At 41.0% G+C, this 20785-nt stretch overlaps 1 protein-coding gene across 1 annotated transcript; it reads right to left on the reverse strand.

Moving 5' to 3' along the window:
• Positions 1 to 2289: 2289 nt before the first annotated feature.
• sox3 (SRY-box transcription factor 3) lies at positions 2290 to 4240 on the reverse strand. The gene has a single exon (XM_069171910.1). It carries the CDS (start codon positions 3949 to 3951, stop codon positions 3049 to 3051), a length of 903 nt encoding a protein of 300 aa, XP_069028011.1. The 5' UTR covers positions 3952 to 4240; the 3' UTR covers positions 2290 to 3048.
• Positions 4241 to 20785: the final 16545 nt, after the last annotated feature.

A 20785-nucleotide genomic window follows, 5' to 3' on the forward strand; every position in this document is an offset into this window, starting at 1 on the left:
AAGATGTAGAAGTGGCAGGGCATGTTCTGACATAAAATGAGGAGAGACAAGTGAAAAACAGGACTGACTGACTGAAACATAGCCTATGGCACTTCTGCCGTTAAGCCAGAGCCTTGCATGCGCTGCACACGCAGAAAGGTGCGCGTAGACACACAGTGGCAGAATCCACTGGGAATCCGCTGAATCCATGTTCTACAGGGCTATAATTAGGTTAGTTTTTGGAGAGGGGGTTAAACAAACAGGGGCTGTGAGGTCATAGGCAGATGGAAGTGGGATATGCCTGCACTTGCTGAGTGGGCACAGAGCTCCACATGACAGGAGAGACAGAGAGAGAGAGAGAGAGAGAGAGAGAGAGGCCCTCCGGGCACTCGGCAGTGGGAGAGCGAGGGGAAGGGGGGGGGGGGGGTGTTCAACTCAGATGGCCTAACTGCCAGAACATTCAACCACGATCAATAGATATGCACCGGGGGAGCCACACACCTTTCCCCAAACAGATTTTCAGTGTTACATTTCTGTGCCAGTCCCAGCGATCACAGTGAGAGCGAAGCTTTACTAAACAGAAGTTGTTAGAAAACATTTCACTGCACTGACATGTTTAAACTTTTGCATCAGTTGCTGAGCAGAAACCTCATCACTTTTGCTTAAAGTTAACCCTCAACTTGTTTTATTTATCAAGAAACTTATGCAGGTGAAAACCATCCTGTAAATACATTATTTTCTTAAGTTTGATAAATGGCTACAAACCGTCGATCTGTTCGGACCGCAGCAAACACTTCTGACACTGAGAACCAGGAAGAGAAAAGCTGCTTAATTACAAAAAAATTAGTTGGAGAGTGTGATTAGGTGACGGGTGGCTGCTGGCACGCTAGAGTGACTTAAACCCTGTCAGTGAATGCAGGGAGGTCTGGATAATCTTTCCCTCCACAAAGGTGCGTGGGGCTAATCCAGGCCGCTGTGCTGAGCTGTGGATCAAGTCCTACAGGGAGTGTGGGAAGGCCAGCAGGACCTGCTCTGCTTCGGCCCTCTTGGTGGCCGCAGCTTATTTATCCTAAGGTACACTGCAGCAGCAGGCCAGTCCATTCTTCCAAACACCTTGTATTACCAGAGAGTCAGCCACAGTGAGTGTTATGGGAGGTTAAGTTTATGAATGCAGTGCAGTTTCAGTGCAATTTGTTGAAAAACAAAACTTAATCGTATTTAGTTTCTTGATTCATCACAACATTTTAACAGAACCAGCTCAGCGATGGACTGCCAACAGTGTCCATCCATTTCAAAATGTTTTGAAAGGACATGAACCGAAGTTTGTCTGTGCAAATCAGAAATGATAGGGAAGATTAAATGGGAAAATTCATTTTACATAACATTTAATATTAAAACACCTATTTTGACTTTGAAGTATTTTAGAAGTTGCTATTGAACAGAATAACATTATTTTTATCTGGTGTATCAACGCAGACATAAATTGATGAAACTTTCCGGAAAAAAGTTTTATTTCTTGTGTTTAAAGTTTCTAAAAAAAACATTTTCTGAGAAAAATGCTGAATTTGATCTAATTTATTTATCTTTATTATATATTTAAGATGCTTACAGTTATTTTGAAAAGGAAGATTTTCTCAGTGAATTCCTGTGATAAAACAAACTGAGACAAAGTGATGGCAGCCGGAATAAGGTACTGATGGTCTGATTTCTCCTCTTTCAAGTGCTGGGTGAATCTAAGAAAGCAAAAGCAGTTCTTGATAAGGCAATGCAAAGTAATTTTTTCAGCAAATGTTTAAATGGACAATTTTAGAAGACAAACGAAGACGTGAAGCCATTTATCTGAAATTGTGTCCAAAAGGAATGCATTGTAAAAATATAGCCTACATAAAATATAAAAGAAATTAGATAATATGGATCTAAGAATTATGTAAAATTATATTCATTTTAAGTGGATGTTGAAAGTGATAAATATTTTACCAGGGTAAAAAAAAAAAATGTCACCGTTTCTTTAAGGTTTGTAGTTGGAAAGCCACATTTTTCACCATGTAGGTAAAACTGATGTGGTATCAAAGTAAAGATCACTGGACCTGATTTGATTTATTATATTACTGTGAGCTTTCATCATGAAAATGTAAATTCAAATTATTTGATCTTTCAATATTATCATTTTGAAAATGACACAAAAATTGTCATTCAGTGTCAGTTAATTTTTTTGCTCCCTTTAAAACAACTTGTACTCAAAGAAGTTTTGAGCAACCAACATCATATTTCAAAACCTCAGATTACACACAAAAGACGAAGAGTCACAAATCACGTTTCGTAGAAATTTATTCAGCATTTAAGAATAGAGGATGGTCTTAAAATATGTAGAAACGTCAGTTTAAATAAACCTTTTCGTTCAGGATAATGAGTAAACATGACACTGTCAAAACCATCACAGAACAGAACATTTTACAAAAACTAAATTGGAACATTTTCACGTGACAAAAACATCGGGTTCACAAGCTAAAAATGAAGAAAGAAAAAAATACTATAAATAAAACTTGCGTTTGCGACCCGCACAGTCTTAACATTTCATTTAACCTAGCTCATGGGGAGGAAAAAAAAAAAAAAAAAAAAAAAAAAAAACCTACAAAATTTGGACAGTCGAGACAACTGACATTCTACAAATTAAGTGTAAACATTTATCAACCAACTTTCCATCCAGCTTTTCTGAAATACACCAGCCCCTTCATGAGGCCACATGCCTTTTCATAGAGAGAAAATATGGCATTTAAAATATAGAAGTCCAATTCTTCTACATAAGTTGATTGCTTATACTTGTGATAAAAAGCCTCTTTGCAATGCAATTTACTCTGGTGGACTCAACGTTCATTTTCGATCCATTTAAAATGCATTTAAAAATGGACAACTCAAAAGATATCGAGATAAAATTGTTTTGAACAAAACTGTTGAACGCTGTTTTCTTTAGCAACCAAAAAGTTCAAGTATCCGAAGAACTGTACTTTTTTTTTTTTTTTTTTTTTTTTTTTTAAAGTTTGAAGTCTTTTTCTTCTTCTTCTGGGGCTCTCAGATGTGGGTGAGAGGTAGCGTCCCATTGACACCGGTCCCTGCGGTCTGATAGTGCGGATGGACACTGTGTAACCGGCTTCCTTGCAGGGAGGAATGCTCTGCGCTGTCCCCGCCGGGAGGCAGGTACATGCTTATCATATCCCTCAGGTCCCCCAAACACGCCCTTTGAGAGTGGGACGTGATGGCCGGCGGCGGTGAGCTCGGCTCGGTCTTGCACACTGACGCCATGGAGCTCAGTCCCATAGCGTTGGTGGTCTGCTGCGTGTACGCCGGAGACATGCTGTATGTGGAAGCCGCGTTCATGTAGGTCTGCGCCGAGGACATCATCGGGTACTGGAGGCCTGCCATCTCGTATCGGTGCATCTGCTGAATTTGCGGGCTGTTCATGCTGTGATGCTGAGGGTAGGCCAACTGGTCCTGCATGAGGGAGTACGCGCTGTTTGTCCACCCATTCATGTGCGCATAACCATCCATCCGCTGGCCCACAGACACCGAGTTGTTCACGGCATTGGCTCCTGGCGCCAACAGTCCCCCGGGCAAAGAATACTTGTCTTTCTTGAGCAAGGTCTTGGTCTTCCTGCGGGGACGGTATTTATAATCCGGATGCTCCTTCATGTGCATAGCCCGTAGACGCTTGGCCTCGTCAATGAATGGCCTCTTTTCAGCGTCGGTCAGAAGTTTCCAGTCAGCACCAAGGCGCTTGCTGATTTCAGAGTTGTGCATTTTGGGATTTTCTTGTGCCATCTTCCTCCGCTGCCCCCGGGACCAGACCATGAACGCGTTCATCGGCCGCTTTACCCGCTCCTGGTCGCTGGCACTGTTGTTCTTTGCGCCCGGCGCTGAGCCCGAGTTGGACTGCGGGAGCGGGGTCTTGATCTCGGTTTCCATCATGTTATACATTCAGGCGACTTTAGTGTTCACTCACAGGCACATAAAAAGTTGACAAAACACCGCCACGAGTGAAAGAGGTAGAGTTACTGACCAGTCTCATAAGCAGATGGCAAAAAAAAAAAAGTTCTGCCTAAAGAGGCAAACGCGTCTGCAGGTGCTTCTGATTTCTCTCCGCTCAAAGCTGCTCCGTCCCTCACGGCACCGAAACAGAAGTCTGTAAACTTGTTCGCCAAGCTCATCTGTTAATAGGCCTAGAGGCCGGACCATGTGATGTGGATTGACAGCGTGACAATGAGGAGCAGGCGACCAATCAGGGCGGAGCTCCCATGTCCACCGCGTAACCAACCGGAGCACACACCGCTGTGTTTTGGTTAGAGGAGGAGGGAGAGGTAAAGTTTTAAAACAGCAGCTCAACAACATGAGGGGAAAATATTAGAAATTTACAACATTTATAATCTGGGAATAATGAGGAGGAAAATTAGGCAGAATCATTCCCGTTATTGAAAGGTTGTTGTGTGAACGCTTCAAATCAGTTTTGTGATAAATTAAATCCAAAATTGGTGATTTTGCCAACTTTTCCGACGTTTAGGATTCAGTTGAATAAAACTACTGAAGTTTTAAAGGCTGCGTAGAATTATACTTCATATAAAACTCAGAGCATGGACAAGCTACTGCCGGGAAACAAAGGTGTTGGTATCAGTCAGTAAATTGAAACCCAACAAAGTCAAAACCGACAGAATAAAAGTGCAAATACTTTCACGTAAGAAGTGGAATACTGGAATAAAACGTGACCTTGGGAAATAAATTTCCTCTCACATTCATTCTTCTACCTGCTGTCAAACCATCAACCTCGCCTTTGTTGGTTTCATAATTTCATGAACCTCATATTTTGGGGGTTTCTTCGATGCTGTCAAAACTCCTCAGACTGATAAGCCTTTTTTTAAGATGAAAGTTTTTTGCTTTTTTTTTTTTTTTTTTTAAAAGAACCTTTTTGGATGACCTGCTCGAAGGTTTTTCTCAAGGATTGTGCCTCTTGAGACTCAGTAAAGAAAACACATGAATTTCCAATTAAAAAAAAAAAAAAAAAAAAGTTTCTGCGCAGACGAAATAATTCAATTCGTCGTGTGGTGGTCATGTTGAATAAAAGTATAAGAGTGTATAATAAGAATAAGAGTGATGCCTACAATATATTGGGATTTCTTTCAAAGGAAATAAATGTCAGAAAATGCATGTTAAAATGACCTTATCCTGCCTTTTTTGGGGGGAGGGGGGGTACAAAAAAAAAAAGTGTTTTAATTCTACATTGAATGAATGGCACCTTAAACTGGACGTGTCTGCAGCGTTTAAGTGCCCACAATGCAAAAAAAAAAACTTTAATACATCAACGACCTCTTGTGGAGGAGACAGGCTCTTTCTCTTTGAGGAAAAAGTTTGGTTTTGAGTCTCTGCTCGCTCGCTCGCTCGCACCGGTGAGTGACTGCGTCTCACAAGCGTCGTCGGCTTCTGTTTGCTGACTTGTTTTCTCTCTGCGGTGTTAATGGTTATTAAAAATGATTAGCATGGGAGTGGCCTTGATTTGCATGCGTGGTCTGACAAACTACTCAGGCCATTGAAACCATTTTTGCTCAACAGGGTAAAACCTCACACCTGCTAATGATTACGAGCGAATCGCCCATCAAAAGCGACCATTAACACCTCGCTATCTGCTTCAATCTTGAATGTGCATTTTAGAGCGTCTCGCATCCCGCAGCGTTCAAACTTAAAATGCAGCTATTCTTGGCCCGCTGCATTTATGCAGACGTTAGATGCAGGCTCTGACGTCCGTTCAGCAGAGGCGCCGGGACTATGTCGATTCACTTTGATTTTTTTTTTTTTTTTTTTTAATTAGGAGAGCATAGATTTAAACGCCAAAATGCGATGAGTTGCTTCTATTAAATTATCAATGTCATTTTCCGTCTTCTTTCTTTTAGAAAAAAAAAAAAAAGACTGAAAGTCTCAGTTTTGACAGTTAAACTAAAAAAAAAAAAAGGCAACATAGTAATCCAAGCCTATTTTTTTTTTCCAAAATAAAAACGTTTTGTATCAATAATATAAAATGTATTTTGCAGCCATTACAGACAATATTTTAATAGTCTACAAATTACACCAAGAAGTATGACCCGAAATCATGGTATAGCCTAAACAAAAGCTGGTAATGCTCCGGGACTTTTCAAAAAGAGTTATGGTATAGTTTGAAGGGGGGGGAAAAAAAAAAAAAAAAAAGAAGATCTGTTATTTTAAAGGGAGGAAACGCATATAGTCCCACAGCCATATAGTTGAAGTAAATCAGCTGAAAAGAGACATCACTTCATGAATTAAATTTTCATGTTCAATGGGGCGTGACAAACAGAGCAGGAGCAATAAAACTAACGTCCAATTAGTAGCCATCTAATTCTCAGGGACCAGTTATTTGTTTATCTGGGCAAATCTCAATACTGATCCGCTTGTAATCTTCTTATGGAAATTGACCGGTAGCAGAGAGAGAGAGAGAGAGAGAGAGAGAGAGAGAGAGAGAGAGAGAGAGAGAGAAAGAAAGAAAGAAAAAAAAAAAACCAGGAGTAACCCGGAGTTTGATAATGAGGGCCTCTGTGCAGCTAATTTCCTAATTAAGGAACGGAGGACCACCAGCACAGTCGGCCCTGATTCAGACTCAACAAGCCTGACAGCCCTAAGGGGCTCTCAGGGCGCGCGGCTACACGATCCCACTGTTGAATGTTGGGACATATGTGCATGTCCTGATGGGAGGATGCAGCGTGCATGCAATCACCTCGGTCGTGGATAATTTAATGTTTAAAAAAAAAAAAAAAAATGAACGAATTGCGCATGTGCGTGCAGCGTGAAAACCACATTTTCTCTCAAACCATCGAATTCTGCAAAGAAAAAGATGTTTCATTTCTATTTTTTTCCGTGACAACAGGTGTAAACTCTCGAATTATTCAAATCTAAATGTTTAATTCAACATATTTGTTGACACGGCACATATCAGACAAATAACGGTTTTTGGATGACGAATAGGTTTGACCTTTGGGCCTATAATAAAACAAACAAACAACAAAAATGTTGGTTATATTTGCCCAGAGATTTAGAGGAATTAAATTCCATTCAGGTCAACGAAGTGACAGGGGACGACATTAATCTCACTCTTGGAAAGAAGTCTTCCACATGCCTGCAGCCTTTCCTCGGCTGTCAATGGATCTTTATATTTAAACAATTTAAATTCATGCGCTCAACTTTAATATTATACGACCAGACACAGGCGCTGCATGTCTGCCATTCAGCTCCCAACAACTACTGAAAATAGCACGTAATTTATTGCTCTTTTTATTGCCCACTTATCTTTAAAACCCGCATTTACACGTTCAATTTTTCATCTTATTTTTGGACAATTCCCAAAATGAGCAGATATATATTTTTTTATGATCGACAGTCGCATCTCAAATCCACAATAAACAGCATTATTTTTACGTGTCCATTTTAAATCTCACGACCTCCAGAATCAATAACTTTTTTTGTTTCAGCTCAGTGACTGCGGACAAGGCCTTTGAGAAACAGTAATTAACAAAGAATGGGTTTTCAATTACAGCCACAATGGAGACTGTCTCATTAAGATTTGCATGATTTTTGGACCAGGAATGCAAATGAAGATGCAATTTACACACGGTCTGCTGTTCCTATTGTATGTAGTGAATGGTTGCGTCCTCCCGGTTCAACACAGGTAAAATAATATTCACGGGTCATTGAAAGGAATAAAAGTGTCGCTATTATCACCTCTTTATTACACAAAGCTGGATTCGTATTTCTAATGGTAATTTGACTTATGTGACCCGGGAGAGCAGTCGGTGGCTAAAAAAAAAAACTTGAAAACTGCATGAAATGTTTCTCGTCTGTGTCTAATGCAGTCATGGCTCAAGACGTATTTCTATGTGAACTGACATGTTTAATGTCACCTCTTTGACACACATTTTGTATTAAATAGATATATTAATATTAATTGTACTATATTAACGAAATCTTTAAAAGTTCTTTGCAAAAAAAAAAAGAAGTTTATTCCTGTATGGTGCTTTGGAAAATTCAGACAACAACTTTATGATCTAATCTATCAACAGGTATTTATAATTTATATTGTCAGATGTTAGAGGCACTGACGGGTATAAATGTTCGGGAACAGGAGCTTCACCTGTGATGTGAGTCTTTATGAGAGACTTAGTTTTTCACACAACATAAATAGTAATTTGAGAATATTTATTGCGCCCCGATGTTTGATCGAAAACGTCTCATCAGGAACAAGAAACAGGCTTTGAGTGACCAACAACAAATGAAAATAACTGAGAAAGACGTGAAGATTTTTTTTTTTTTTATCTAATGAAGTTTCTCTGTGACATGTATGTATGCGTTTTACCATTAAAACGTGCACTACTTTGGCTTTCAAAAAAGTTGTCCATAAGCCTTGAAAGAAAAAAGCAGATTTGTTGAAGATGGGTTTAAGTGTGTGTTCACTGCCTCCTGACAGGAAGTTTGTGCATCAGAGCAGAGAATAAATTGAGGCCAGGTACTGGTTTTCTAAATCAATGTGATTTTTTTTTTGGTACTGATACTGATACTTCTCTGCGTCATCACTTTTCCTCGATTGTTCCATCACTGAACTGCTGCATATCAAGTTTAAGTCACCACAGGAGAGAACGGGAAAACATGGCAGATCAGTAAACTTACCAACGTGTTCGGATGCAAACCCCGGTGACCATCTCTGACGGTGGGCCCGTCTGAGGCAGTGAAAGTGTCGAAGTTGAGTCATTAAGAAAGGCGACTGTCACTCAAACCTTCAAAAGAAGCAGAGCACACACTCAGAGGACTCGGATGCATCGATTTTTAGGAGAGCTTTAGTGGAGTGTTGCAAGTCTGTCTGGAGGACTCTGGGCTAATGGAAAACACTGCATTCTTCCCTCAGACTAATTTGTGTTGTCATTGTTTGTGGTGGGGCAGTGAAGCCCAGAAGTGTTATGCCTGCACTCAACAGTCACCTTGTTCAACTCTGCGGAATGCGACCGTCTTACTTATTGACCTCTGCTTGTAAAACAACATGCAAAAAGCTGTTTTCCTCCTGTAGCTGCCTGTGAAGACTGCTTCAAACTTGAGCCCCTTTTTCTCCCCGGCAGGCCAAGCATGTCCTTCCTCATTATGTTCTTGTGTGAGCAAGGCCAAGGCTGCTGACACAGACCTAGTGTAATCTCTTTAACCCGCCACTGTCATGAGCAGACAAGGCGTGACCACCCAACACTCTGCTCCGTCTCACTTAGCCAAGGGAATAGTTTTTCACCTCATCACCTCACCCTCTTTGGCTTGTAGCAGCTTATCATTTAGGGATGCACATTTCAAACACATTTGATCACACACACACACGTGCACACACCCGGGGTTAATCACCGTTACAAGACCACTCAGTATAATCATGTGCAGCAGTGTAGTTAAAAATTCATATACTCACTGACCCTTGGGGTTCCCATAATTGACACAAGCATTTTTTGCTGTGGTTATTGACTAATGAAGCTAAAAGCAAATGAAATTATATTACAGGGGAGGACATCGGTGGAAGCATTTTGAAATGAATATACAATGATTACTAGCTCCTTGATGTCATTTCTGAGACAAAGACTCTTTACGTTTACTTAGCAGATTAGGAGAAACATTCGTATTAAAGCATTTGCTATATGATGCGTTAAATGAAAAATAAAATACTAAATTACTGTGAATTATAAGATGCTATCCATTCAAAGCTAATTTCAATTCAGTTTAAATTAAGCAGAAAATTTCGATAAATATGGTTTTGCTTCTGAGCCACTGGCTCCGGCTGTGTTAAGCCGTATAGTGCACAACACGACTGCTGTGTTTGCTCAGGAACAAAGTCTGTAGTGTGAATTTCTTCAGCTGAAGCTGCAGCTCACACTTGAACCGCTAATCTGTTTTTTCATAAATCCGAAAATAGACAGGTTTTTAGAATTAAGAGATGTGCTCTGAATAAAACCAAATTCTGTGTACATGCAACAAAAGAGTTTAAACTGAGTCTCCACATGTTTTTTTTTTTTAATTTTTTTTTTTTTTTTTTTTTGCTTCAGCATTAAAGTTGTGATAGTCTGTCAGCAAGATGCCTGCCGCTTAAAACTGCCACATGTGAATGGCTTTATCAAGCACCCCTATATGATGATCATTTTAAGTACTGTTATTGCCTGACTAGCTAATTACAGCACTCATTATTTTCCATGTATCTGTTGAATCATTGCCATGTTCAGTTTTTCCAAAAACAATGGAAACTTTCTCCGTTTTTTGTTTGGAAGAAAGTGCTGAATCGTCACTTTTTGCTTTGCGCCATGCCCAAGCAAGCAGCCCTCTTTTGTTTTAGACATAATTGAGATCCCACTAATCTAGCCTCTTTTAAAAAATGAAACAGTCTCTTTGTCAAGCCTTCATTAGTTTAAGATAATATTGTGAGAATGCACAATTAATTTGCAGTGTAACTTTAATTAATTAAATACACCCAGTTTTGTAACATGATTAATGCCACCAAGTTGTTATCTGTATTCTCCCCCAAAATGAATATGTAACAGCGATACAGCGCTGAGCATTAATTGCAGAAATTCAGTCTTTTAAGAACCCCAAAACCAGGCTAAGTAATTATAAGAGGTAATTTATTAAATCTTAAATAAAGAAACAAACAAGCATAAATTGATATATAAATCATGAGTACCATAATATGTAATCTGACTGTGATTTGGGAGAAAATGACAAATCTTTGTTGCATGCCAAGCACTTGATAAAGCAGATAGTGGTCATAAATTTAGTCCCAGTCAAGGTCTCATTAAAAGAGGCATAATTTAATTAAGAGTTAGCCATCGCCCTCCAAATATATTAATTACCTTGAGCATGACGAGATAAGCACAGTGATTGTTGCGTATTTCATTAGAGTACGTCTTCCGGGAGAAGAGCAAACTAAGGTGGGAAGCTGGCTGTGTTGACAAGATAATAGATGGGCCGGCCTGAGATGAATTTGGTCACCTTGCCTTGGGTTGAGCTCCGAGAGGTGAGACAGAGGACAACACAGTTCCTCAAAAAGCTGGGATGTCTCAGCTTTGTTTAGGACATGTCTAACATGTAGAGTCTTCAGGTGAATGAAAAAAAAAAAAAAAAAAAATGTTTTTTTTTTTTTTAATCTTTGATAATCATTAGCATGACTAAATGATACCTGGTTTATAAGAAAATTGTGTGTGACATTTTTCATGTGAAAAAACTAAATTTGTGAACTATGTTGGAGCTGATGATGCAAAATGGGAAGTACATTTTATATTTTCAAATTAATTTGGCCCTTGCTTGCACCAGAAAATGTGCATGGATATTTTAATTTGTGGTTTGTGATGTGTTGTTTACCCTTAGAGTAAAAAAAAAAGTCAAAATACATCAATAAATAAAAATATAAAAGCATAAAAATAAGACTAATTGACATAATCGTACTTAAGTCAATATAAATGCTGAACTAAATTCCTGACTCCATCCTGCACAGCTCAGTCTTTGGCGGTGCACTAATAATGCTTCACATTTCGCAATATATGGACTTTTGCTTGTCACTAACACAGTTGAGATCTACCTTGTTGTTGCCACCTATTTGTACAAACACACACCCACAAACGCACATACAGACCAGAAGTGTGCAGAGGGGTGCAGAGGCGACGGCTCATTGCCCCATAGACTGATATGTCAATGAAACATACAAGACGTTGCCGCTGCTTTGGAGAGATTTCCAGCCTCGCTCCCCTCCTGGCTGACAGCATGACAAAGAGCCTAAGCCACTATTATCTGGAAGCAAGCTCTCATTCTTGCTTTCATCCTTCCCTTCACTTACACAAACATAGATGTACACAGAGCTCTGCATAAAGTCACTGGTGCATCCAGTGTGCATATCAGACAGGACATATCTCCAGAACTGGAGGGAGTTTGAACATTGTTAAAATGTCAAAGTGGTCGAAGAGTGTACGTTGGTTGTACATAAAAGAAATTTAGCTTACAATTTAACAGTGATTTTTTTATTCTGTATTTTTACAACACGTCGGCAGAACTTTTAGATTTTTCATTTTGAGTTACTATTGGGTCAGTACTGCCAAAGTTGACAACTCTGCTCTGCCTTGATATTTGTTTTTTTTGTTCTGATCGAAATGACACCAAGACCCACAGGTGACATGATGCGTCTTTAAAAAGAAGTCATTTCCACAGGTTAGATCAGAGAATGTCTCCACAAATATCAGAACAGACCACAACTCGCAGAACACAAAGCTCCCTCCACCATCTTCCTGAACGCCCCCTCCCTCTTCTCTCCTCTCTTTGCTGCTAACCTCCTCCCACTCTGGCCAGAAAATTGAGGACACTCACCAAGCTCTCACTGGTCGCAAGGTTGCTGCTGCTGCTGCTTCCCAATCCCTCTGTTAGACACACCTTCAACAGCTGACTGTCAGCAGGCCCAGGAGCACGACTATGGACCGTGAGATGGCAGGGACATCCACAGCCCGCAGCCTCAGCCCAGACTCCAACCACAGCCATTCAAACAGGAGTACCTCCACCAAGGCGGCTCCCTGTGCAATAGAGAAATATAAAGCGTGAGAGAGCTGGGCAGTCACTGGTATGGTCGTGCACACTGCAGCTGAGCTCTCCCTGCTCTGGGACCCATCTCATTCAGCCAAGATTGCTTCATACAAAAGTTGACAATGCACCAGTGAAAGCCATTGTTGATATTCAACATTTTTTAAATAGCTGAGCAGAATAGACAACATGGCAGGCTGCAAAACTTGGCAAGGGAAACTGACCTGGAGCTTCCCGTTTGAAAGGGTTGCCATGCTGGGTGAGAGGAGAGACAGCTATTGTGTTAAAAAAAAAAAAAAAAAAAAAAGAGGGAGAGCTGGTGTGAAAGAGCTCAAAAAACAAAACATCTCCCATCCCAGGAGAGCCAAGTACAATGCTTTCTGTGCAGCAGGAAGAGGACAATCACCTCGCACAGTCACAAGCATATACGCGTTACCAAGAAAGAGCAGAACAATGAAATCAATGCAATCAGATCCATTTTAAAACAGGATATTATATTTCTGACTTTTACAACAAAGAGGCAAGCCACACTCGGACAGAGTTATTACAAAATAAATGTGAGGATGCACCTAACATGTTCAATATTTTCTACAACCAATCCAAAAATGAAAACTATAATGTACCCATGGTGCACTGGCTTGGCGAACATCCAGAGGAATGTCTTGCAGGAAGCCATCTATTTCTCTAATGTTGCACAGATGAGGATGATTCTGCCCGACGCTGCTAATGGTGATCTGTTTCCGTCATTGTCAAGCTGACAAGCTCGCAGATTGATATGGATATTTAAGAAGCCTTTAACCTTCCATATGTCAGCGCATCACAGTGCTGCTCGTGCCTCAGAAGATATCAATACATCTCATGTGGATGTGTATGTGTAGGTGTGTGTGTGTGTGTGAGAGAGAGAATACACATTGCCTAGTAGCCCCAAGGCCAGTCCCAGTGTTGTGTTTCTTGCATGCTTGTGTGTTGTGGTGGGAGCAGGATGGGAGCGGTGGCTCAGGACCTGAGTGATTAATGTGGATTTTAAAACGCCCCGAAGGAAACAGCTGCGATACCTGGGACTCTTCCCATCCACTCCAAATCCATCCACTCACTGTATCATCGCAGTACTGTAAACTCAACTTAAAAGTGCACCTCATTTTCTGAGTCTAAACATAGAAAGAAGTATTCATTGAGTTGCTATGGCTGTTGGAGTAAAGCTACCAGCCCTGCCATCTATGCAAAGGTTGCAGAGGCAACAAATGGCCAAAGCACATTCCAAGACTCTTCAGTGTTGTCTTCCACTTATAGCTCTAATCAACAGTTAAAAACCCTTAAGGGTTTAGTTTATAATGACTTTTGATTTTTTTTTTTAAAGCTGCAATTCCTCACAAATTAAAAAAAACAGCACCATTTTATTCAGTAAATCAATCAAAATAATTATTTCTCTGTCATCTGAGCCCTAATGTTTGTCCCACAAAATAATTATAATAAAAAAACAAACCAGTTATTTTCCTCAGTTTTACCTGTATAGCGCTGTCAATGTGAATGAAAGACATTATAGATAAAACAGAATCAATAGCCAAACAGTTGTGACATTAGCACACGTCTGAAACATGTCATCAGTTTGAATTCAACAATACAGTTTATATGTCTCCTGGGCTGTCTAACAGAGCTCACGGAAAATGAAACCGAAAATGAGGGTGACTTGAATAAATCATTCCATGTTGTCGTGTCATACGAAGTGCAGTGCAGGATATCTGAAACAAAATCTGTGCTTGCTCGAATCTCACCTGGCCTTGCAGTCAGAGCGAGAAAGCTCTGAGTTTTGTTCTGAATCTGCAGTATCTTCTGAGGCGGATGTGTGTTTTTGTATGTATGTGTTTAAGTGTGTGTGTGTGTGTGTGTGTGTGTGTGTGTGTGTGTGTGTGTGTGTGTGTGTGTGTGTGTGAACCGAGAAACAGGACCTGTCTGGCCCTTTGACATAGGCAGGCTCGGGGCTGGAGATGTATAATTACATTGATCACGGAGAAATCCCAGCTCTGAGAAAGAAGGCAGGGCGCACGTAATCTGAGGTGTGTCAGACAGAGAGAGGCAGAGATCCATGCAGAGAAAGAGAGAAGGGGAACCTGTGGCGTCTTTACTAGAAATCCACGTTAGCGCCACCCATCACACACTATTAGCTGCCATCAAAGCTCTAATTTTACTCTAGCATTACACCCCGCTGCCTGTATCCCCCTCCCTCCCCTGCTGGTCTGGATGGCGCAGCCTGGTGGGAAAACGACATTCAATCCCCTGTCTGCCTCATTCAGGCCAAATTGGCAAATAACAGCTCTCCGCCTCTCAGATTGCGGGAAGTGAAAGGTACCACTGCCGCCATCCGCCCGAGCTTCCAAAAGCTGTTGCCTTGGGGAAGGAGGAAGAGTGAGCCTAAGGGTGGAGGACGAGCGAGGCCGAGGAGTGGACTGAGGTGGGTTAACAGCCTCCCTTGTCCTCCTTCGGTGGTGACGGTGCTGGACAGAGAACACAGAGAAAGGAGGAAAGAATGCCTACTCAGCAGATCAAAGGAACTTCCTTTAGACCAATGGGAAAAGTTAATCACCCACTTTACCACCACGGACCGAACCGTGCGGGCAGATGTGAAAACAGCGTTTGCCCTCGCAGAGGTCAACAGCAGCGGGAGAGGGCAGCACAGAGTTAAATCTTATGAAGGTGAGGACAGAGACATGCTCACAGGCCTTCGGTGTGTCAAGATAAGTTCTCCAAGCTCTCTTCCAGATGTGTCAAACAAAAAATTGGACAGAAATAAACCATAAAGTTGTGGCATCTTTAGCCTGATGAGCTGCCTAAGAAGAAAACACAACTAAATCTCACATTTGAAAGCAGAACTCCTGCACAGGCAAACAACGCGGCCTTTCACCAGTATTTTACCATGACACACAGGGAAAAGACACAGAACATATTATGTTAGACACTAACTGGCTGCCTGACTGAATGGTACTCTTACCGCTAATTAAGTGCTAATGGCAGTTTCCCCTGCGGAGAATACTAATTAATGCTCCATTCTCCTGCGGGCTGAGCGCGTACTCCACCACGGCCTAATGAGGGGAGGTAGGTACGTCTTCTCCCAGGCTGAGTTAATAAGCACAACACAGTGGGGTCTGGGTAGAGAGGGCCATACCAGGGGGCCGCTTCCTGTTCCCTAATCTTAACAGAGCCCCCCTCAGAACCCTCACAATGAGCCGCGGAGGTAATGAAAGGATTGGTCCCATAAACCATAAACTCAGAAAATAGGCCAGCTTATGTGTCTGTGCAGACACCACCTCAAAAGTTTTGGTGTCTGTGCTTGTGTAAATACATTAACAGGGAGCGCAGTCTAGGTTTAAGAAATATATGACACCAAAATAAATCTGCAAAGTAAAAAAATAATTATAAATAATTGTTATTTAAGCAGGAATCTGGTAGATTTGTGTGCCCTTCACACTGAAGTCTATTTTCTTGTATAACTACTCAATGGTTGTAAAGCAAAAACTACTTTTTTTTTTTTTTTTTAACATAATTGTCACTGAGCAGCATTTTAATATTGAGTATGTTTTTCCTGTGTGTCCTCCCACAGAATTACGACCTCAAAACTGCTGATGTCTCTTAGAAAACAACTTCTATTTTATATAGTTTCCAGCTCCCTGAGAATATGCAATGCTGAGAAATAAATAAATACATTACCTGTTTGGATGCAGAAAGCCTGGGAATCAGATTCAAAGTGCTGAAGAATGAATGGGTGTGCGAGTATGTGGGCGTGTGCATGAGCGTAAACATAGATTGAGGATGGTATTGGAATTACCTGAGTGAGATAATGGTGGTGCATTAGATTAACTTTCAGTCCTTAAATGCAACACATTTAGGCAATCTTGTCCCCCAAAAACATGTCAGTGTCTGAAAGGCCTCCCTCTCGCTATCAGGAGCCTCTGGTCCCCCACACTGATGCAGCTGGCAAGGCGCTACCGTCGACTGTCAAAACGCAGCGCCAGATCTAGTTATAAAATAATTGAATTTTCATATCAGAGGGGACCAGAGTCCCAGCAGACAATAGGACTGCTGAGTCCTCTCTGATATTGGCTCAGGCCCTTTGCCATGCGCATGAAATCAGTATGTTAATGTTCCGGGGTTTTCTTTTTTTAAGGGCACTTGTGCTCTCGCAATGTACTACCGATGCGGTTTCAAAAAATTGCAACTATTGATAAGTAGGCAGCCAGCTACCCCCTCGACCCCTCCTCCCACCCATGATGCCCACCCCCGCCTCCCCCCAACCCACCGAGGCTCTAGACGTTCTCGCACCCCCATCCTCCCCCATTATTAAAATTGTAATTTATTTTTCTAAATCAGAATGACAGCTTGCTTTCTTTTCTCTGCAGCAGGCAGTGAATCACCAAGCTTTAATTACTTTCGTAACTTCGCTGACCCTGTGAGCGTGCTGCTCTGCCAGAGAAAATGGGACCTCCAACAAAGGCCCTCCACAGCCTCAACCGCCTTCGGTTCATTCAAAACGCGAAAATTTATCAAACTACGGATTTTATAAGATTTTGTTAACATTTTGTTAACATTTCACCTCCTATCTTTTTCACACTCCCTCAAAACACCTCCGCTTGGAAGAGTTCTGCACTTCCAATCTCATGGCCCACCTCCTGAAGAAACTCGGTGCACTCAATAACTAAACAATCTAATTCCAACTCTCCCTCTTCACTTCTCTCTCTCTCTCTCTCTCTTCTGTGTGTGTGTGTGTGTGTGTGTGTGTGTGTGTGTGTGTGTGCCTGTGTTGACTCAACAAGGTCTCTCCAGGTCAAAAAAAGCCAGAGGTCACACTGTTATCAGTAACCCCCCTCATATCCTTGCCGTGGCCTCGGCAGCACACAGACAGAAAGCTCAAGGTCCCGAGGCCACAAAGCACAGATCAACAGGGATGAACACTAATTTTGATCACTTCACAGATCTTTGGCCTGCAGACTTCAGGGTCAAGCTTTATTTGGCAGAGCTGTCAGAGTCTATCAAACAGCTATTAAAGGCGTTTTGCATCGACGGGTCATTGCCACGAAAGAGTAGCTTCTGTGTTTAAAAGCACGAAACGCTCTCTGAAACCATCATGATCGTGGCCATGACACTGATGATTGAGTGTGACTTTTAAGTTGAGCAGGAAGAAGGTTTAAGATACGGCCCTCATCTGCTTTGCTGCCACAAAGTTCAGGCATGTTTCTTGTTCGCCAGCAAGATCCCCATTCGCTTCACATTCTTCCTGCTGACTGACTTCTTAAAGTAGCTAATACGTTGTAATCCCTGCTATCGCTCTCACCTTCTCTCTAGCACACCTCTGTTTTGGGCTGTGCCACTGTGTGAACCAGGGGTGTACAGGCACGGTTGGTCTTTTGCTGACTGCCTGATAATTGAATGAGCGATTATCCCTCCCATTAATAGACAATGATACAGAAAGCACTGCCATATGTACAGAATATTAATGAGTGGCTGCAGCGGCCTAGATAAGAGAAGCGCCGTGCAGTTGCCGTAATAGGGGTTAAAACAATTTGCCCCCCACCACCCTATCCCTCCTCGCACACGAGCTCCCATGCTATCCACTATGCTAATCCTCCATCCTCTCACCAACTAAGCAGGCAGCCACCGACAAACCACCCCCGTGGCCTGGTCTTATGCTTGGTGCTGACCTCACTGCTGCAAAGGCCAACCCGTCATTGTGTTAGAAAGCGAGCAGGGTCACTTGACAACAGAATGACATGCTAATGATGCGAAGCAGCGGGTGTTTAGTATTTATGTTATGAGACATTTTGCAGTACGAGAGCTGGAAAAAAAAAAAACATGCAGGCTTTCAGAGTTTTTCCTGACCAAAAAAAATAATAATCTGAATTGCCTTTTTTCTCTCAATTTTCTCGCTTTATCTCACTGTTTTAAAGTTAATCTGTCTTCATCCTCTGGCTGCCATGAGTAAAGTGTTTTTTTCTCATGTTCTCTTCAAGTAAAGATGCAGGAGCAGCTGAAGCCCACCGAGCCACAAAGGCCTGCAGCCTCAGCTCCATCAAATTTCATCAAAGGTTGCAGAGAGTCAGGCAGGTGAAACAGTTGGGGCACACTTCTATATGAATCGCCACGCCAATCAATATCTAACATCTATTAGCATTGGAAAGCAATATTTCCCCTTTTACCTTGCAATAATTGTGCTTAATGCTGTGAAGTACCTTATCATAGGTCTGGCGGCAAAAGAAAGGCCAGTTACCATGGCGACTATGAAAGCCATTGGTTTCCTTTTCATCGGAATAATGAACTTCTCTCCTCTGTGTGTCACTCTTCCACTCCACTCGCAGCCTCTTCGCTTAAATTGAAGTCCACGCGTCCTTGAAATCCCTCGTCTCTGCCTTATAATTTGACAAACAAGAGGAAATACACACAAAAAAAAATGTTCAAGGCTCAACAAATGCATCACTTTAGGCCGAGGCGTAGGTGTAGGCTATCTCACAATCAATACACAATGCATTTAAAAAAAAAAATTTACTAACAGGACCAAATCCTCTTAATTAAAAGATGTTCTATACTTACTGCTTTATTGTATTTTTTTTTAATGTAGGAATGGTCTAAGAATTTTCCTTGACTTCGCTTCAGCAGAAATATACAGTATCAAATGATTGAGATGCCAATCATTAAATCTGTCTTCGAAAACTTGTATTCATGCTCTCAGATTATGAAATGGAGGTTATCAACAGGCCAAAATGGGTGTCAAGTCCATTATAACTACATTATGGTTATTTTTGGCATTTTTGGTGGCATTTTAAATTTAAAAATATCTCAGCTCTGCACTCCTAAATCACAAATATCAACAGCCCTTTGCGCTTATCAGCTTGAAATCATTTTTGCTGCAGGAAGGGGAATTTTTAAGATAATTGAAAGCTTGTAAAAAGTATTTAAAGCCAAAGGGAAAACTTGGACTCAAAGCAGTCGTGAAGGTGATCAACTTTCAGCTTATTTTTCTTATACACTTTAAAAAAAAAAAAAAAAAAATTGAATAAAAAAAAAAAAAAAAATAGTTACTCTTTTCTAAATGTCTTGAATCCAATCATTGATTGCACTCAGTGTCCTTGAGCACAGACATCCTCACTGCCTATAGTGTTTTATTCAGTGGTGTTGTCTGCATGATGGTCGATTAAAGGAAAAAAGACCTGAAACCAATTCAAACAAACCTTGAGAATCGAGACACACACAGATCCAAACAAACCCACCGAACAATGAGGTCAATTAAACAGCACAGGAGGCCAATTAAATTTTCCTGGGTCATTCAGTTGAAGTTAAATTCAAGAATTTTTGTCTGTAAAGTCTTCAAATGTTTTAGTTTTTTTACTTGGCATAAACATTTGTTATTCTTAGGCTTATTTGTGAATAATGACGCCACGAGTCAAAAAAAAAAAGGCTTCTTAAAATTGTTTTTTTTTTCCTTTTTCTTTTACAACACAAGATCTAACATGTGATGTACATGTTGGTTTACATTTTTGTCGTTTTTGATCGACTTTTTGTAACTCTTTGTTACAATGGAAGTGACAATCACAAAAGATCTAATATAACGTGGTATAATTGGTCACTTCTGCTTTTTTCATAAAGGCTCAGTCTCCATGCAAATGGCAGACTTGGTCACTGCTTCATATGCGTTTTTCGTACATCAAAATAATTTCTATTGGGGTTTGAAAGTACCCGCGTTTGTGTCTTGCAGGCGTGGGGTGGCGCCCTGTAAACATTAAACCAAAAGAAAAAAAACCATCAGGCAGCTAATTATCCATTTATCTTTAAATTTCTAGAGGACAACCCCAAATCATAGCCAATAAGTTATTTACTTTGAATTGCATCGCTACTCAAATAAACAAAATGTACTTTAGTTTCCTGAAATTTTTTTAAATCATTGTGTGCTATAATAATTCCAAGGCAACAACGTCTTCAGATCCAAAAAGGAGTATCTAAACAGACCATATCTTGCATTACTCCGCGCACAAATGTGCCTGCACACATAGAGGTTGAAAGTCACCAACAGCCTTTCAACATGACGGCAGAACTGAAATTATTAAGATAAATATCTGGGTTGACTTTATTTCAATGTGTGAGCCTGTAGCATGGGATGGAGGTGCCAAACAATGCTGGTATGGCTGCCGGGGGCAACTGTCAA

Source organism: Embiotoca jacksoni, unplaced genomic scaffold, assembly GCF_022577435.1.
Source record: "Embiotoca jacksoni isolate LCO1_2020_lvr unplaced genomic scaffold, fEmbJac1.0.p SCAF_5, whole genome shotgun sequence".
NCBI classification, from domain to species: domain Eukaryota; kingdom Metazoa; phylum Chordata; class Actinopteri; family Embiotocidae; genus Embiotoca; species Embiotoca jacksoni.

Bases quoted from the DNA above. Each gene is read 5' to 3' on its own strand.
- sox3 (XM_069171910.1), bottom strand. From the start codon at position 3,951: ATGTATAACATGATGGAAACCGAGATCAAGACCCCGCTCCCGCAGTCC.